Genomic DNA, 19,771 nt, shown 5'->3' on the forward strand with positions numbered 1-19,771 from the left:
AGAGGTGGAACAGTATTTTCAGAAAAGGGCAAAATTGCTTCCTGTCTGTGTCATTTTGAATACTGGTGCTGTGAGGATGTGTATGACATGCCAGCCTTTGTTGCAAAGGGGAACGGCAGGGTAACTGTGTTCAGCAGTGTGGGTGTCACGACTGCTACTCAAACTGTGGTCATTGAAGGTAATGACAGTTATGTCTCCCTGTGTTTGAGTGCTAACAATGCAAGATCCCAAGCAAGAAAAGTATCTCTCTGCGAGGGATGCAGGTCATTTTGAAACGATTCCACCACAAACAACACATAACAGAGCAAGAACAACACTAAAGTGGGACTAGCTAGCACAATAGCTCCCTGCAAAACACCTGATCAGGAAAACATAGTTGTATAACCACAGTCAGGATACCTGAGCGAATGTCCACTTGCTTAGGCTCGGAAACAGAATAGTTTCAAATGTAGACCTTTTTAAACTATTCAGTCTTAGGAAACATGCTTAATAACTTAAATTACCGTGAAGGAAATGAAGAGGACACTCTGTTTTAACATTCATCATCACATTAGATAGTCCCTGGCCACGACCCAGAAGTGTGTGACTAAGAATAAAGGAAGAGCTTTCTAGTTGGGCTCTGCGCTCTGCGGGTGGTCCTCAGCTAGGTCTACGTCAATTAACACTTAATCATCTTAGAACAGAGGAGAAGAGGCGCCTGTCACTCTGCAGTGGGCAAGTTCTTCCTCCAGGCTAGAGGAACCATCATTTCCTGTAAAAGAAAAACACCATCCCAACTGAACAGGCTGAAATTCCATATTTTTTATTTTTTTTAAACAGCTCTTACACAGTAAGTGCATTATCATTTTCACAATTTCAGAGTGTTATTTTGACCTCCGAGTGGAAAAAAAAAAAAACGTAAAAAAAAAAAATATATATACTATTCCCTTTTTTAAATGTTTTTTTTTTCATACTGGCTGATATTAAAAGGGACTGGCCCACATTGTAAACAGTACTGCCATGTTTCACATTGTGACCATCCAATCACAGGTTAGGAAGTATGACTGACCAGGTATTGGTTGACAGGAGTTCTGACAGCAGCACAGCTGGACCAGTCAGATACAAGCGTGTGTGTGTGTGTGTGTGTGTGTGTGTGTGTGTGTGTGTGTGTGTGTGTGTGTGAGAGAGAGATACTGTAGACAGTGATTGAGTGTGAGAGAGGGAGGAAGAGAGAGGCAGAGAGAGAGCAGCAGAGGGAGGCTGAGGAGGTGTCAGGGTGTAAATAATGTGTCTGAACATCACCGGTCCAACGAGTCAGATGAAAGTGAGACTGGCACAAAAAACAACAAACCCACAACTGGATTTGTACAGGAGGGCACCAGAATGGGCATAATGTCTTCACTACTGTTACTGTGTCTTATTGAACTACGTACTGCTAATGACACAATGCCATACATTTTCTCATATGTCTTTAAAATGTATTACTGTGAGATGGACAGTTCTCAGAATGAAATGATTAAAATCCAACCCAGATCCCTCCCAGAGGGCCTCCCAGGTGGCGCAGTGGTCTAAGGCACTGCATCGCAGTGATTCTGGGTTCGTGCCCAGGCTCTGCCGCAACCGGCCGCGACCGGGAGGCTCATGGGGCGGCGTACAATTGGCCCAGCGTCGTCCGTCCGGGTTGGGGAGGGTTTGGTCGGCAGGGATATCCTTGTCTCATCGCGCACTAGCGACTCCTGTGGCGGGCCGGGCGCAGTGCACGCTGACCAGGTCGCCAGGTGTACGGTGTTTCCTCCGACACATTGGTGCGGCTGGCTTCCGGGTTGGATGTGCGTTGTGTCAAAAAGCAGTGCAGCTTTGTTGGGTTGTGTTGTGTTTAGGAGGATGCATGGCTCTCGACCTTCGCCTCTCCCGAGTCCGTACGGGAGTTGCAGCGATGAGACACGACATATGTAAAATAATAGGTAGGGGAAAATGATATGACTCACTCCTACTTCAAAATGTCTCTGTTTCTCTCCAGGCTGTTGGGGATAAAGATACACAATGAGAGAATAACATTGGCTTGGGATGTGATAAATCAGCGGCTTTGGGTATCATTGTTGATAAGATAATGTTGTATCTGGAATAGCCTACACTACTGCAGATGTGTTACTTAAACATAAACCTACTCCGCATACTCATTGTTAGGATAGAACATACAGTATCATTTAATATAACGCCAATTATAAAGTATATGAGGTTATGTATCTTTCAGTGATGCTGCTGGTCTTCATTACTCTTACAATGTTCTCCCTTGAATCATTCTGAATGAGGACAAGATCACGCGAACCTAAATATACTATACCTCCACACTTTATGCAATCATAAATCCTGCTGAGACGAATTGAAATTACACAATATTGGGAACTCATCTCTACCGTTATATTCTTCACCATGACAACCGCACATGGCATAACATGTCTCTCTCTCAAGGGAGGGTAGAGCGAGTGAAGACGATTCTGAACAAATCAAAAAATCTATAAATATCTGTCTGCAGTGTCTATGGTCAGAGGGCATTGGAGCACAGATAATATCCTAAGGGAGTGTGAAGCTGAAACATGTCCCCTCACCCAGCACCATGTCCCTAGCTAAGTGGAAAGAAAGGGGCTATTACTGTCCCTTCACTTCCCTGATAAATGAGGCCATACAATTAGGATTTGTTTTGTGTATTTGAGTTAAATCAGATGCAGCTCCATTCCACCATACTACAGTACTAGTACTACTACACTACATACTAGTACAGTGTACATTCCATGAGATACAAAAAGTCATGGAAAAGTATATTCTGGTCTATTCATGATGGGGGAAAATATTACATGTAGACACCATTTTCATATATTTTTTTGGGACGACTTGCAATTGAGTTGATATCTCAGTAGTGTATTATTATCTCTGATGTCCATGGATCTGCCTATATAAGAAAAACCCTGGAATCAGACTTTGAACATGTCACAGGGGATGTCAGCTCATATAACTGGTTTGTAGGATGCTTATGATCACATTCACACTACTCTTCAAACACAGCATCCAAAAATACACCCACTGCTCCTCCGTAGTAGACTCAGGCGCACCGATACCAATGCAAGCAGTTCCCCCTCTCCCTCTCATACTCTTTTCACCCTCCTCACTCCCAGTCTCTCTTTCGCTCTCTGATATTCTTTGTTTTCTCTCTTCATGTTGCAGTAGAATTCTATTTTTCCTGTCTTTATTCCATCTTCTTCCTCTCCCCTGTAGATGCTCCCTTCTCTCGCTCTCTCTTCCTCCAGCTTTCTCGCTCTCTCTCTCTCTCCCTCTCTCTCTCTCTCGCACTCCACTCTGTCTCCCGCTGCACTGGTCAGGCTTACAGTAGGTGCTCTCTCCCTCTATTGATCTTCACCGGACCTCTCTCTTGCTCCCATCACTCCTATGCCTCTCTCCGTGGATGAGGGGAACTGGGACTTGACTCTCCCTCCTTCCTCTCCTCCTCCGCCACCTCCTCCTCCTCTTCTTGCCTAACGCGGGGATCATGTTCTATTTCCAGCTGGTGATCATGGCAGGGACGGTTCTCCTGGCGTACTACTTTGAGTACACAGACACGTTCCCCGTGCACATCCAGGGCTTCTTCTGCTACGACAAGACGTTCTCCAAGCCCTACCCCGGCCCGGATGAAACCAGCAAGATACCCCCACTGCTGGTCTACTCACTGGTTACAGGCATCCCCTGCTTTACGGTAAGACCATGTGGTTAATCCTGTGTGTGTGTGTGGGGGGGGTCTGGTTCTGTATATTACCATTCATAATTTGTCTGAATGTTGGATCCTGTCTCTCATTTGGTGAGTCAAAGCATCTCCAATGCATCTCTGCTTTATGACAGACATGATGAACAGATTGGTGAGCCACGTGGAGCCCTCTCCCTCCATTTCAGAGCCTGTCACAGAAAGGTTGTGTGTGTGTGTTTGTGGTCAGCCAGGGAGGAGCGCGCAGGCTTGTGGAGAAAGCTGTGTATGGACAGACATAAATAGAGATTGAGTGACGATGGTCACACCACGTAAAGATGTAATGGAAACAGAGTCGGAGAAACGATTGGCGACAGAGTGAGAAACAGAACATGGAAACGGCAACGTTTTAGAGGCTGTGAGGGTGATCAGGTCAGTGGGTTTTATTTGAAAGAGACAGAAATAGACAAAGGCCAGTTGAATGGAGATGTGAGAAGATGAGAGACAATAAAGAGAGACAAAGAACCACAGAGATGGTGGATAGAAAAGAGATGGTAATGTGGATGGAAGGGTACCAATGTTGTGGAGCTGTCAGTGTGAGAGATTCAGAGGGCGTAAAACATGGAGCACCTGGCACTGAACAACACAGGCCAAAACTGCTTCCTTGTTTCAGACAACAGACAATACCGGCCTTAGCTGAAAACCACCTCAGTCTACACAATAAAAGACCACAACAGCTTTAAAGTGCATTAACCAATATTTGACCTGGGTCAAGCCTCATTTCACTGCATCAGAGCACAGTCAAAACCTGACCTAACCTTAACTGACAGGGGCCAATCACGTAACCAGTGGGCAGGCATATTCATGACACCTCCCACCTATAGTACCTCTGTCATTTTGTTGTTGACTCTAGTCTAGAGGCATTTGATCGCTTTTCCCAACAGCTACAGTACAGTGCACCAGTCAGTCCTTTACCTTTGCTTGTTAGACAGTGTATTTGGGTCAGTGCCAGTCCTCCAGGGCTAGTTGTTGGCACTATCCTCCTCACTCATCTTCCCAAGGGTCCCCTCTTTCCTAATTAAAGTAGTCAGTCATCCTTTGACGTCTCAGCTCTGCATTAGCTGCCATTCCCTTGCTTAGAGGCCAACAGTATCCACACAGACCAAAGAGGGAACTTTGTTTGGCCACTTTCACGCCTCGTCTGTGACTTTTCAGTCGGTGCTTGTTGATAATTGACCCCTTTTCTCAGAATGCTGCATTATGTATGAAGTACTTCTGTATGATGGCCCAGGATCCTCTACACCAGTGTTATCATGCTGCTGTGACAGCAGCATTTACAGTAGTGATACGGTCACAGATCTCATAGCTGTTTTATGTACAACACCGTGTTGGAACTTTGTCCTGAGTGTCTGTGGTGGTCAGCAGTCCAGTGGTTAGACCTAGTATTTGTAGAAATGACATCGTGATGATGTAGTGTCAGCATCCAGTGGGCTCTACTAGAAAGGGGTTGTGAGTGATCTAGGAAAAACAGTGAAAAAACATTGAGGGTGGATGATGAATGGGCAACAGTTGGTATCACGCTGAGGTAACGACAGGATCCTCTACACCAGTGTTATCACGCTGAGGTAATGACAGGATCCTCTACACCAGTGTTATCACGCTGAGGTAACGACAGGATCCTCTACACCAGTGTTATCACGCTGAGGTAACGACAGGATCCTCTACACCAGTGTTATCACGCTGAGGTAACGACAGGATCCTCTACACCAGTGTTATCACGCTGAGGTAACGACAGGATCCTCTACACCAGTGTTATCACGCTGAGGTAACGACAGGATCCTCTACACCAGTGTTATCACGCTGAGGTAACGACAGGATCCTCTACACCAGTGTTATCACGCTGAGGTAACGACAGGATCCTCTACACCAGTGTTATCACGCTGAGGTAACGACAGGATCCTCTACACCAGTGTTATCACGCTGAGGTAACGACAGGATCCTCTACACCAGTGTTATCACGCTGAGGTAACGACAGGATCCTCTACACCAGTGTTATCACGCTGAGGTAACGACAGGATCCTCTACACCAGTGTTATCACGCTGAGGTAACGACAGGATCCTCTACACCAGTGTTATCACGCTGAGGTAACGACAGGATCCTCTACACCAGTGTTATCACGCTGAGGTAACGACAGGATCCTCTACACCAGTGTTATCACGCTGAGGTAACGACAGGATCCTCTACACCAGTGTTATCACGCTGAGGTAACGACAGGATCCTCTACACCAGTGTTATCACACTGAGGTCATTTTTATTTTATTTAACTGGGCAAGTCAGTTAAGAACAAATTCTTATTTTACAATGACGGCCTACCCCGGCCAAACCTTCCCCTAACCCGGACGACACTGGGCCAATTGTGCCCCGCCCTATGGGATTCCCGATGACGGACAGTTGTGATACAGCCCGGGATCGAACCAAGGTCTTTAATGACGCCTCTGGCACTGAGGTGCTGCGCCACTCAAGATGACAGTATGCTCTACACCAGTGTTTTCTAACTCCAACAGTACACATTTTTGCTGTAGCCCTTGGACAAACACATCTCATTCAATTCATCTAGGGCTTAATGATTAGTTGACAAGTTGAATCAAGTATGCTTGTCCAGGGTTGCAATAAAAATGTGTACTGTTGGGGGGTACTGGAGGACCAGGGTTGGGAAGCTCTGCTTTACATAGAAGCAGAGCTGAATCCCTGCAGGGAGCCAGACCCCATGGAGTTTACATTCAGCTGGAGTGACGTCATTCTGATGCTTTTGATTCAATGTTATCTCAAAAACACTGTGTGTGTGTGTGTGTGTGTGTGTGTGTGTGTGTGTGTGTGTGTGTGTGTGTGTGTGTGTGCACGTCAAATGAATTATTCCAGAAAAACAAGTGAACTTTAAAAAGACAGCTGCATTTATTTATATATTAATGCATTCCATCCAGTAGGATACTGTGGGCTTTTACCCCAGGGCTGTTGCTGCATTTGCAGTTACTGTGGCCCCCGCTCCACACGCAGATCGTCACACACAAATGAAAGCAAGCGCGTGCACACACACTTGAGTTTGGTTCATTTGTAGGGCATCTAAGAAGTAGGTCTGAGGCTTAATTACATTTCACATTTTAGTCATTTAGCAACTTACAGTTAGTGCATTCATTTTAAGATGGATGGGTGGGACAATCACATATCACAGGCATAAAAAGAAACATTTTCCTCAATAACGTAGCTATCAGTAGAGTCAGAGCTAGAAAGGGGGGGGGTCAAGTGCTGGTTAGGTTTTTTATTTATTTAATTTTGGGGGGGGGGGGGTCGTGGTGAGGAGGATGATTATTTAAGATAATATTTGAGGAGGTAGGGTTTCGAATGTTTTAAGAAAGATGGGCAGGGACTCTGCTGTCCCAGCTTCATGGGGAAGCTGGTTCCACCATTGGGGTGCCAGGACAGAGACGAGCTTTGTCTGGGCTGAGCGGGAGCTGCCCCCCCCGTAGGGGTGGGAGGCCATGAGACCTGAGGTGGCAGAAGTGCTTAGGTTGGGGTGTAGGGTTTGAGCATAGCCTGAAGGTAGGGAGGGGCAGTTCCTCTTACTGGTCCGTAGGTAAGCACCATGGTCTTGTAAGGGATGCGAGCTTCGACTGGAAGCCAGTGGCGTGTGAGGAGGAGCGGGCTGACCTGAGAGAACATGTCTTATAGTAGATTCTATCTGACAGTTGATGAGTGTGTGTGTCTACATTGTCATGCAGAGATGTAGTGAGATCTGACGCATCATCCCCAAGAGTCCTTTATTAATCCCCCCCATCAAAATCTCTGCCCTCTCACTTCAGTCTTAATGGACTACCACTTGGCCTACCAAACCTGCTCACCAGAGAATGCATTTACTGTATTGTAGGCCTATGAGAGAAATACTGAAGCTGGGGTGAATCCCAATACTCTACCGTGGCAAATCATCCTCTTCTACTCCAACAGTTATCTGAGAGGACAGAACAGATGGAAACGATCTGGTTAGTGCCCATTATGTGTGTCTCATTGAGGAGAGGCTGAATCTAACAGGAACCTGAGGAATTGACACTAGCAGTCGTTGGTTTTGCTAGCACATAGGCTCATACCATTACACGTCTGCCCATCCAGTCTCTTCATATCAGGAAAGGGTAATGGGGATGACAGGTAGCCCTAATGGAAGAGAAGCGAGAGTTTTGGGACTCCTCTGTCTGTGTTTAAAATAGACTAGAGCAGGGATTGTCAACTAGATTCAGCCATGGGCAATGTTCTTTTCTTGAGTGGATGATCGTGGGGTCGGAACATAATTACAAATAATTTGTAGACTGCAAATTAACTGCATATACACTACTGTTAAAGTTTGGGATCACTTAGAAATGTCCTTGTTTTTGAAAGAAAAGTACATTTTTTGTCCATTTAAAATAACATCAAATTGATCAGAAATACAGTGTAGACATTGTTAATGTTGTAAATGACTATTGTAGCTGGAAACGGCAGATTTTATTATGGAATATCTACATAGGCGTACAGAGGCCCATTATCTGCAACCATCACTCCTGTGTGCCAATGGCGCGTTGTGTTAGCTAATCCAAGTGTATCATTTTAAAAGGCTAATTGTTCATTAGAAAACCCTTTTGCAATTATGTTAGCACAGCTGAAAACTGTTGTTCTGATTAAAGAAGAAATAAAACTGGCCTTCTTTAGACTAGTTAAGTATCTGAAGCGTCAGCATTTGAGAGTTCGATTACAGGCTCAAAATGGCCAGAAACAAATAACTTTCTTCTGAAACTCGTCAGTCTATTCTTGTTCTGAGAAATGAAGGCTATTCCATGCGAGAAATTGCCAAGAGACTGAAGAGCTCGTACAATGCTGTGTACTACTCCCTTCACAGAACAGCGCAAACTGTCTCTAACCAGAATAGAAAGAGGAGTGGGAGGCCCCGGTGTACAACTGAGCAAAAGGACAAGTACATTAGTGTCTAGTTTGAGAAACAAACACCTCACAAGTCCTCAACTGTCAGCTTCATTAAATAGTAGCTGCAAAACATCAGTCTCAAAGTCAACAGTGAAGAGGCTACTCCAGGTTGCTGGCCTTCTAGGCAGAGTTGCAAAGAAAAAGCCATATCTCAGACTGGCCAATAAAAATAAAAGATTAGATGGGCAAAAGAACACAGACACTGGACAGAGGAACTCTGCCTAGAAGGCCAGCATCCCGGAGTCGCCTCTTCGCTGTTGACGTTGAGACTGGTGTTTTTCCACATTGTGTTACGTTATAGCATTATTCTAAAATTGATTAAATAAAAAAAATATTCAGCAATCTACATACAATACCCCATAATGACAAATTCGATTTTTTTTGACATTTTTCCAAATATATTAAAAGCAAAAAACATACCTTATTCCGACCCTTTGCTATGAGCCTCGAAATTGAGCTCAGGTGCATCCTGTTTGCATTGATCATCCTTGAGATGTTTCTACAACTTGATTGGAGTCCACCTGTGGTAAATTCAATTGATTGGACATGATTTGGAAAGGCACACACCTGTCTATATAAGGTCCCACAGTTGACAGTTCATGTCAGAGCCAAAACCAGGCCCTGAGGTCGAAGTTATTGTCCGTAGAGCTCCGAGACAGGATTGTGTCGAGGCACAGATCTGGGGAAGGGTACCAAAAATGTCTGCAGCATCGAAGGTCCCCAAGAACACAGAGGCATCCATCATTCTTAAATGGAAGAATTGGCAGGCCAAACTGAGCAATCGGGGGAGAAGGGCCTTGGTCAGGGAGGTGACCAAGAACCTGATGGTCAATCTGACAGAGCTCTAGAGTCCCTCTGTGGAGATGGGAGAACCTTCCAGAAGGACAACCATCCCTGCAGCACTCCACCAATCAGGCCTTTATGGTAGAGTGGCCAGACAAAATACACATGACAGCCTGCTTGGAGTTTGCGAACAGGCACTTAAAGACTCTCAGAACATGAGAAACAAGAATCTTTGGCCTAAATGCCAAGCGTCACGTCTGGAGGAAACCTGGCACCATCCCTACAGTGAAGCATGGTGGTTGCAGCATCATGCTGTGGGGATGTTTTTCAATGGCAGGGACTGGGAGACCAGTCAGGATTGAGGCAAAGATGAACAGAGAAAAGTACAGAGAGATCCTTGATGAAAACCTGTTCCAGAGCGCTCAGGACCTCAGACTGGGGATGAAGGTTTACCTTCCAACAGGCCAACGACCCTAAGCATACAGCCAAGACAACGCAGGAGTGGCTTCGGGACAAGTCTCTGAATGTCCTTGAGTGAGCCAGGTGGAGCCCGGACTTAATCCTGATTGAACATCTCTGGAGAGTCCTGAAAATAGCTGTGCAGCAACTCTCCCCATCCAACCTGGCAGAGCTTGAGAGGATCTGCAGAGAAGACTGGGAGAAATTCCCCAAATACAGGTGTGCCAAGCTTGTAGAGTCATACCATAAAAGACTCGAAGCTGTAATCACTGCCAAAGGTGTTTCAACAAAGTACTGAGTAAAGGGTCTGAATACTTATGTAAATGTTATTTTTTTATTTCTTTTTATCCATTAACAAAAATGTCTAAACCTGCTTTTGCTTTGTTATAATGGGGTATCAAGCAATTGGATCCATTTTAGAATTTTTATTTATTTATTTTTATTTCACCTTTATTTAACCAGGTAGGCAAGTTGAGAACAAGTTCTCATTTACAATTGCGACCTGGCCAAGATAAAGCAAAGCAGTTCGACAACATACAAAAACACAGAGTTACACATGGAGTAAAACAACATACAATCAATGATACAGCAGAAAGAAATGACTATATACAATGTGAGCAAATGATGTGAGATAAGGGAGGTAAAGGCAAAAAAGGCCATGGTGGCAAAGTAAATAAAGTATAGCAAGTAAAACACTGGAATGGTAGATTTGTTATTTGAAGAAAGTTCAAAGTTCAAATATAAATAATATGGTGCAAAGGGGCAAAATAAATAAAATAAATAAAGTAGGGGAAGAGGTAGTAGTTTGGGCTAAATTATAGATGGGCTATGTACAGGTGCAGTGATCTGGGAGCTGCTCTGATAGCTGGTGCTTAAAGCTAGTGAGGGAGATAAGTGTTTCCAGTTTCAGAGATTTTTGTAGTTCGTTCCAGTCATTGGCAGCAGAGAACTGGAAGGAGAGACGACCAAAGGAGGAGTTGGCTTTAGGGGTGACCAGAGAGATATACCTGCTGGAGCGCGTGCTACAGGTGGGTGCTGCTATGGTGACCAGTGAGCGGAGATAAGGGGGGACTTTACCTAGCAGGGTCTTGTAGATGACCTGGAGCCAATGTATTTGGCGACGATTATGAAGCGAAGGCCAGCCAGGTCGCAGAGCGTACAGGTCGCAGTGGTGGGTAGTATATGGGGCTTTGGTGACAAAACGGATGGCACTGTGATAGACTGCATCCAGCTTGTTGAGTAGGGTATTGGAGGCTATTTTGTAAATGACATCGCCGAAGTCGAGGATCGGTAGGATGGTCAGTTTTACGAGGGTAAGTTTGGCAGCATGAGTGAAGGATGCTTTGTTGCGAAATAGGAAGCTAATTCTAGATTTAACTTTGGATTGGAGATGATTGATGTGAGTCTGGAAGGAGAGTTTACAGTCTAACCAGACACCTAGGTATTTGTAGTTGTCCACAAATTCTAAGTCAGAACCGTCCAGAGAAGTGATGCTGGACAGGCGGGCAGGTGCAGGCAGCGATCGGTTGAAGAGCATGCATTTAGTTTTACTTGTATTTAGGAGCAGTTGGAGACCACGGAAGGAGAGTTATATGGCATTGAAGCTCGTCTGGAGGGTTGTTAACAGTGTCCAAAGAAGGGCCAGAAGAATACAGAATGGTGTCATCTGCGTAGAGGTGGATCAGAATAAAGCTGGTGCGTAACAACATGTGGGAAAATGAAAGGGTCTGAACTTTCCGAAGGCACTATATGCATTTTACGGACACAGTATATTTTACAATAGTTTTCTTTTGTTTGTTTTTAGTCCCATCCTTCAGCTATCCCTCCATCTATCTCTGAAAACCATACACTTCTATTTGCCACATATTTTTCCACTGGCTGTTTCACAAAAGTCCTGAACCTTTCTAATCTCATAGTTTCTACAGATAGTAAATTAAAGATAAACATTTTTGCTGAGAGAATTACTATATTGATCGACTGACTTACTTTTAAAATCACCCAGCAGCACTATTTGCAGACTTGGCTCCAGGTAAATATTACAATTCATCAGCCATTTCTGAACCTGCAACCAAAAACAAGCTACATATGGACAGTACCAAAACAATTTATCTAATAATTCTGTCTCTTCGCAGCAAAATTTGCAGAGCTACCTAATATGGTATATTTATCATAATTTGGTTTTAATCCAGAGAGGTTAGAAAAATTATCTAGATCAGTGATCGCCAACCGGTTGATCTTCAAGACATTCCTAGTCGATCACCAAATATTTCTGTAGAAAAGCCAACGAACGATAAAGGCTTGCGCTCCTTTTTTAAAATTGTGTTGAGCTGTTGCCAGTAGGTGCACTTGATTCAATAGTCCTGCGCACCGGGTAAGCAAAATGTTCCCATTAGACAAACTCCGCCTACCCGGCGGACCGGCAAATCTGTGACTAAATCGAGTGCACCTACTGTGCTGCCCAATCGGATAGGACAAATCACCGTGGCTACAGAGCTTCCCTGGCCACAGCCAAGTTTAAAGGCTACTAACCTACGTAAGATTTAATTACTTTTAAAACCATGACCACAGAGAGACTGTCAACGAATACAGCAAAGATCTGCAGTTTACGAGTGAGTTCATGTTTAAGTTTATATTCAAAACTATTACAAAACGTGCTTCTCCGTACTTCCGCTCGGGCTGCAGCTGCAATGAATGAGTAGCCAAGTATCGATAGCCCTGCATTTTATTATTAGCAGCTCGTCGTGTCGATTTTAATATTAAGGAATATTTAACTCTATGGTCGTAGGAACAACATGAATTTGTACATGAGGCAGATGCGGTGCGACTCGAGTTTCGCCATTTGGTGGAAGACGGTGTCCCCTCTCTCTCTGGTCAGTCTCACCGGAGGAAAGGAAGGATCGTTTTGAATGGTCATCCAACTCGGAATTCCAAGTCGGAAACTCGGCATCTTTCTAGAGCTCCGACTTTTCGACCTGAAGATCACTGATGTCGTGATTTGACCTCGTTGACCATCAGATGCCGCTACCATCAGTCCAGTAAAATAAAAAAGCTAATTATTTCAATTCATGCTCCACAGTGCCTCACAAGTGCTAAACCAACTGATCTATTTTGTTATCAAAGCTCGAGTTTTGAAATATAATATGGTCTGATTAACAATATTGGCAGGCCAATCATGTAGCCAATATGCTGTGATAATGTATTAGGCCTACTGCCCAAACCTCATTCCTACAAAACTGTTTGTGTGAGGTTAATGTAAAAAAAAAATATAATAATAATCTGAGCAGTAGATCTCAGCTTGCTTTTTGACTGCGAACGTGATCTTGACTCAGAAAAGGCTGGTGACCACTGATCTAGATCATCTATGAGGCTGTGGAGGGATACCAATAGTGGATTTAAAAGAGAACATGAATCATCAGCGTACAATAGTTACTGACTTTATTGTCCCCATGGGGAAATGTTGTTGCAATGTACATGTTTAAAGTGGCGTTTAAATACAAAACAAAATGACAATACAACTCATAAGTTACATACCAATAAAACATTTTTTTTGAAAAAGACTAGCCTGCTGGCCTTACTGAGTCAATAGGAACATTAGCCCCAGCTATTTAGAAGGGATATCACACCTGGCACAAATGATTGTCTAGTTCTGTTTTTCCTGCTGAGGGGTGCCCTATACCTGCGCCCAGAGGGGAGTAGTTCAAAGTCCGGGTACAGGGGGTGGCTTTTTAAACCCTGGATTTCTAGGCCCTTGATATTATAGTTGGATCAGATTTTAATAAATAACATTTCGATGGCCATAATAAATAGATACGCCAATAGTGTACAACCTTGTTTTACTCCTCTTGACAGTTTAATACTTTCTAAAAAGTAGCCATTATTTACTATTTTACACCTAGACTTACTATACATAACTTGAACCCATTGTATAAGAGATTTTACAAAATGTAAATATTCCAGGCATTTATATATAAATTCCAGTCGTACTTTATCAAAAGACTTTTCAAAGTCAGCTATGGCCTGGTTTCCCAGATTTTTCATGGTGTTCTATTGTTTCCAGTACTTGTCTTATATTATCTCCAATGCATGGTCCATGTAAAAAAAAAACTCTGATTAGGATGAATAATATCCAACAACAACTTCATAATTATTATAATAATTTTTTTACCCCCATTTTCTCCCCAATTTCGTGTTATCCAATTGGTAGTAGTTACAGTCTTGTTTCATCGCTGCAACTCCCGTATGGGTTCGGGAGAGGCAAAGGTCGAGAGCCATGCATCCTCCGAAACACAACACAACACAACCCAACCCAACCAAGCCACACTGCTTCTTGACACAATGCACATCCAACCCGGAAGCCAGCCGCACCAATGTGTCGGAGGAAACACCGTACACCTGGTGACCTGGTCAGCGTGCACTGCACCCGGCCCAACACAGGAGTCGCTAGTGCGTGATGAGACAAGGATAGCCCTGCCGGCCAAACCCTCCCCAACCCGGACTACGCTGGGCCAATTGCGCGCTGCCCTATGGGCCTCCCGGTCGCGGCCGGCTGCGACAGAGCCCGGGCTCGAACCCAGAATCTCTGGTGGCACAGCTAGCACTGCGATGCAGTGCCTTGTGCCACCCGGGAGGCTCAACTTCATAACTCTATGCACTTTTGCATCACAACACTGAAGTGTAAGGGGCCTACCATTTTTTTACTGGACTGGATTTTTATATTTACCACGTGGGTCCTGTTTAACTTCTCTGGGACGCTAGCGTCCCACCCGCGGTACACACTATCAACAGCCAGTGAAATAGCAGGGCGGCAAATTCAAAACAACAAATCTCATCCAAATTTCTCAAACATACAAGTATTATACACCATTTTAAAGAGAAGATTCTCCTTAATCCAACCAGTGTCCGATTTCAAAAAGGCTTTACGGCGAAAGCATAACATTAGATTATGTTAGGACAGCGCCGAGACAAGAAAAACCACACAGCCATTTTCCAAGCAAGGAGAGGTGTCACAAAAACCAGAAATACAGCTAAAATTAATCACTAACCTTTGATCTTCATCAGATGACACTCACAGGACTCAATTTTATACAATACATTTATGTTTTGCTTGATAAAGTTCATTTATATCCATAAACCCCATTTTACATTGGCGCGTGATGTTCAGAAAATGTATTCCCTCAAACCTCCGGTGAATGAGCACATCAATTTACAAAAATACTCATAAATGTTGATAAAATTTACAACAGTTATTGAAAGAATTATAGATACACTTCTCCTTAATGCAACCGCTGTGTCAGATTTGAAAATAGTTTTACGGCGAAAGCACATTTTTTTCAATATTCTGAGTACAGAGCTCAGCCATCAAAGCAAGCTATACAGTTACCCGCCAAGTTCTGGAGTCAACTAAACTCAGAATTAGTATTACAAATCTTCACTTACCTTTGCTGATCTTTGTCGGAATGCACTCCCAGGACTCCCACTTCCACAAGAAATGTTATTCTTGTTCGAAAAACTCCATATTTATGTCCAAATACCTCCATTTTTTGTTAGCGCGTTCAGATCACTAATCCAAAGGCAAGAGAGCGCAAAAGCAGAGAAAGTCAAAGTTCCATTACCGTTCGCAGAAACATGTCAAACGATGTTTACAATCAATCCTTAGGGTATTTTTAACATAAAACTTTGATAATATTCCAACCGGACAATAGCGTATTCATTACAGAGGAAAAAGAAGGAGCGGCGCGCCAGCGTGCTCGCGCAGTAAACAACTCACTGGTCCCAGGCAGTCCACTGATTGACTGAGCTCCTATTCTCTGCCCAGTAACAGTAGACGCATGAAACACATTTCTAAAGACTGTTGACAGCCAATGGAAGCCTTAGGAAGTGCAAAATGACCCCACAGACACTGTAGTTTGAATAGGGATTAGATTGAAAAACTACAAGTCACTTCCTGGTTGGATTTTTTTTCTCAGATTTTTGCCTGCCATATGAGTTCTGTTATACTCAGACATCATTCAAACAGTTTTAGAAACTTCAGAGTGTTTTCTATACAAATCTACTAATAATATGCATATCCTACCTTCTAGGCCCGAGAAGCAGGCAGTTTAATTTGGGCACGTATTAATCTGAATACTGCCCCCTGTCACCAAGAAGTTATGTAATCATGAAATCAGACCTTGTTGAGTATCTGATAATCTACCATTTTTATAGGAGTGGTTAAAACATGCAAACAACAGTCCTCAGAGTACATCAAAAAATGTTTGGTATACCTCAACTGGTATGCCATCCAGCCCTGGATTTTTCCCGGACTTAAAGGCTTTAATTGCATCAAGAAGTTCCTCCTCTGTAATTTGGCCGTCACATGAGTCTTTCTGTACAGCTGTTAATTTTACATTGCATTATTAATAAAACCAAAAAATCCTTACAATTAACTTCGGTTAGTGGAGATGGAGGAGACTGAAATTAGTACTTTTGTAAGGATTGACGCTGGTAGAGACGAGTAGCAGGTACAGAGAGTGAACATTTCAGAGCAACGGACATGGAACAGGACAGGACAGCGTCTGGACATGAACACATAACGACAATAATGCTGACACAGGGAACAAATGGGGGAGCAGACAAAAATAGGGAAGGCAATCAACAAAGTGAAGGAGTCCAGGTGAGTCCAATGAGCGCTGATGCGCGTAATGATGGTGACAGGTGTGCGTAATGAAGGTGTGCGCAGCCTGGCTCCCTTGAACGCCGAAGAGGGAGAGCGGGAGCAGGCATGACAACTTTGCTCCCTCTTCCAAAATATTGTTTGGTGAATCATGGGTGACTCCATCATTTGTAAGTTTCAATAAATTATTTTTGGTTGCATTTCTATGTTGAAGATGAAAATTATGTGATGCATTTTTTCCCCATATTCCATTCAGTTCACTTTATTTTTTGTCATATATTACACTTGATCTTTCTTGAATAAGTTCCTCCATTTCTTTTAGTTTTTCCTCTAACATATTCTGTGCCTCTATGGTACAGTTTTTATTGCTATCTATTTGTACTGTTTGTCCCTCTATTTCCTTTGATAATAGGAGTTCTTTTGACCTAAATTGCTTTGGTTTCAAAGATGAGTATTGAATTACATGACCACTAAATGCACATTGAAAAGTGTCCCATACATTAAGGGGATCTGCTGTGCCTATATTATGTCAGAAAAAGTACGTTTTATAAATGATTCTGTCCTGGTTAAAAACAAGGTGTTATCCAATAAACTGATAATATAATGTCCAATATCCTCACCAACATGGAAATTCTATAAGAGTAATTCTATAAGAATTATTTGACTACCTTTTTAATCATAGGGATACATTTTTAAATTTTGGTCCAGAAGGTAAGATGGAAGGAAGGATCAAATGAAGGACATCTGGAGTGCAAATGAGCGCACACACACAGATGCAGATGGCAGGGTGGGCTCCAGGGGGACGTGTTGGCTGTGTCTCTTCTCTGCCATGGGACCATATGTGTCTAGAAAGAGTAACTGTTGTCGCTGGGCCGCTGTGGACTGCTTCAGGGGAGGACAGGGTGAAGGAGGGGTGAGGAGGAGAAGGTAAGGGAGGGGTGAGGAGGAGAAGGTAAGGGAGGGGTGAGGAGGAGAAGGTAAGGGAGGGGTGAGGAGGAGAAGGTAAGGGAGGGAGGGGTGAGGAGGAGAAGGGAGAGGTGATGAGGAGAAGGGAGGGAGGAGAAGGTAAGGGAGGGGTGAGGATGAGAAGGTAAGGGAGGGGTGCGGAGGAGGAGAAGAAGGTAAGGGAGGGGTGAGGAGGAGAAGGTAAGGGAGGGAGGGATGAGGAGGAGAAGGTAAGGGAGGGAGGGGTGAGGAGGAGGAGGTAAGGGAGGGAGGGGTGAGGAGGAGAAGGTAAGGGAGGGAGGGGTGAGGAGGAGAAGGTAAGGGAGGGAGGGGTGAGGAGGAGAAGGTAAGGGAGGGAGGGGTGAGGAGGAGAAGGGAGGGGTGAGGAGGAGAAGGGAGGGGTGATGAGGAGAAGGGAGGGAGGAGAAGAAGGGAGGGGTGAGGAGGAGGTGGTAAGGGAGGGGTGCGGAGGAGGACAAGGTAAGGGAGGGGTGAGGAGGAGAAGGGAGGGAGGGTAAGGTAAGGGTGGGGTGCGGAGGAGGTGGTAAGGGAGGGGTGCGGAGGGGGTGGTAAGGGAGGGGTGCGGAGGAGGACAAGGTAAGGGAGGGGTGAGGAGGAGAAGGGAGGGAAGGTAAGGGTGGGGTGCGGAGGAGGTGGTAAGGGAGGGGTGCGGAGGAGGTGGTAAGGGAGGGGTGCGGAGGAGGAGAAGAAGGTAAGGGAGGGGTGAGGAGGAGAAGTTAAGGGAGGGAGGGATGAGGAGGAGAAGGTAAGGGAGGGAGGGGTGAGGAGGAGGAGGTAAGGGAGGGAGGGAGGGGTGAGGAGGAGAAGGTAAGGGAGGGAGGGGTGAGGAGGAGAAGGGAGGGGTGAGGAGGAGAAGGGAGGGGTGAGGAGGAGAAGGGAGGGGTGAGGAGGAGAAGGGAGGGGTGAGGAGGAGGAGAAGGGAGGGGTGAGGAGGAGGAGAAGGGAGGGGTGAGGAGGAGGAGAAGGGAGGGGTGAGAAGGTAAGGGAGGGGTGAGAAGGTAAGGGAGGGAGGAGAAGGTAAGGGAGGGGTGAGGAGGAGAAGTGAGGGAGGGAGGGAGGGTAAGGGAGGGAGGGGTGAGGAGGAGAAGGGAGGGGTGATGAGGAGAAGGGAGGGTGGAGAAGGTAAGGGAGGGAGGAGAAGGTAAGGGAGGGGGGGAGGGTAAGGGAGGGAGGAGAAGGTAAGGGAGGGGTGAGGAGGAGAAGGGAGGGAGGAGAAGGTAAGGGAGGGGTGAGGAGGAGAAGGGAGGGAGGAGAAGGTAAGGGAGGGGTGAGGAGGAGAAGGGAGGGAGGAGAAGGTAAGGGAGGGAGGAGAAGGTAAGGGAGGGAGGAGAAGGTAAGGGAGGGGTGAGAAGGTAAGGGAGGGGTGAGGAGGAGAAGTAAGGGAGGGAGGGGTGAGGAGGAGAAGGGAGGGGTGATGAGAAGGGAGGGAGGAGAAGGTAAGGGAGGGAGGAGAAGGTAAGGGAGGGGTGAGGAGGAGAAGGGAGGGAGGGAGGGTAAGGTAAGGGAGGAGGTGGTAAGGGAGGGGTGCGGAGGAGGAGAAGACGGTAAGGGAGGGGTGCGGAGGAGAAAGTAAGGGAGGGGGCGGAGGAGGAGGTAAGGGATGGGAGTGGAGGAGAAGGAGGAGGTAAGGGAGGGGTGCAGTGGGGGAGGAGGAGGTAAGGGAGGGGTGCAGTGGGGGAGGAGGAGGTAAGGGAGGGGTGCGGAGGAGGAGAAGAAGGTAAGGGAGGGGTGCGGAGGAGAAGGTAAGGGAGGGGAGCGGAGGAGAAGGAGGAGGTAAGGGAGGGGTGCGGAGGAGAAAGTAAGGGAGGGGAGTGGAGGAGAAGGAGGAGGTAAGGGAGGGGTGCGGAGGAGAAGGAGGTAAGGGAGGGGTGCAGTGGGGGAGGGGGTAAAGGAAGAGTGCCAAGGGTGAAATGACAAATTGATAAAGGTGAGAAGAGTACCAGATGATGAAATACAGGGAGTGGATAGAGAAAGATTGAGTGACAGAAAGAGATGGTGGGAGAGTAGGAGTTTCCTTTACCTCCCTACGAGAAAAAAAACAATGGATCTAGTAGAGAGGGGTTGAAGTGAAGGTACATAGTACACACCATTAAGAAAAAGAGAGGTTGTCGCCTATTATTGTAAGGAGAATGACAGTGTCTAGTTTAACCACTGTGAAGTGGTTACCATGGTAATACCTAGCTTTCAGAGTGGT

General features: G+C 45.4%; 1 protein-coding gene across 3 annotated transcripts in view; it reads left to right on the top strand.

The window, feature by feature from the left end:
* Positions 1-19,771, top strand: part of LOC106607084 (phospholipid phosphatase-related protein type 5) — a 68,082-nt gene that overhangs the window by 24,108 nt on the left and 24,203 nt on the right. For all 3 annotated transcript variants that reach the window (XM_014203676.2, XM_014203677.2, XM_014203675.2), the window contains exon 3: positions 3,539-3,727. In XM_014203676.2, coding sequence (XP_014059151.1) covers positions 3,539-3,727 — 189 coding nt within the window. The remainder of the gene's footprint in view (positions 1-3,538; positions 3,728-19,771) is intronic.

The sequence above is a fragment of the Salmo salar genome, chromosome ssa06, assembly GCF_905237065.1.
Source record: "Salmo salar chromosome ssa06, Ssal_v3.1, whole genome shotgun sequence".
NCBI lineage: Eukaryota > Metazoa > Chordata > Actinopteri > Salmoniformes > Salmonidae > Salmo > Salmo salar.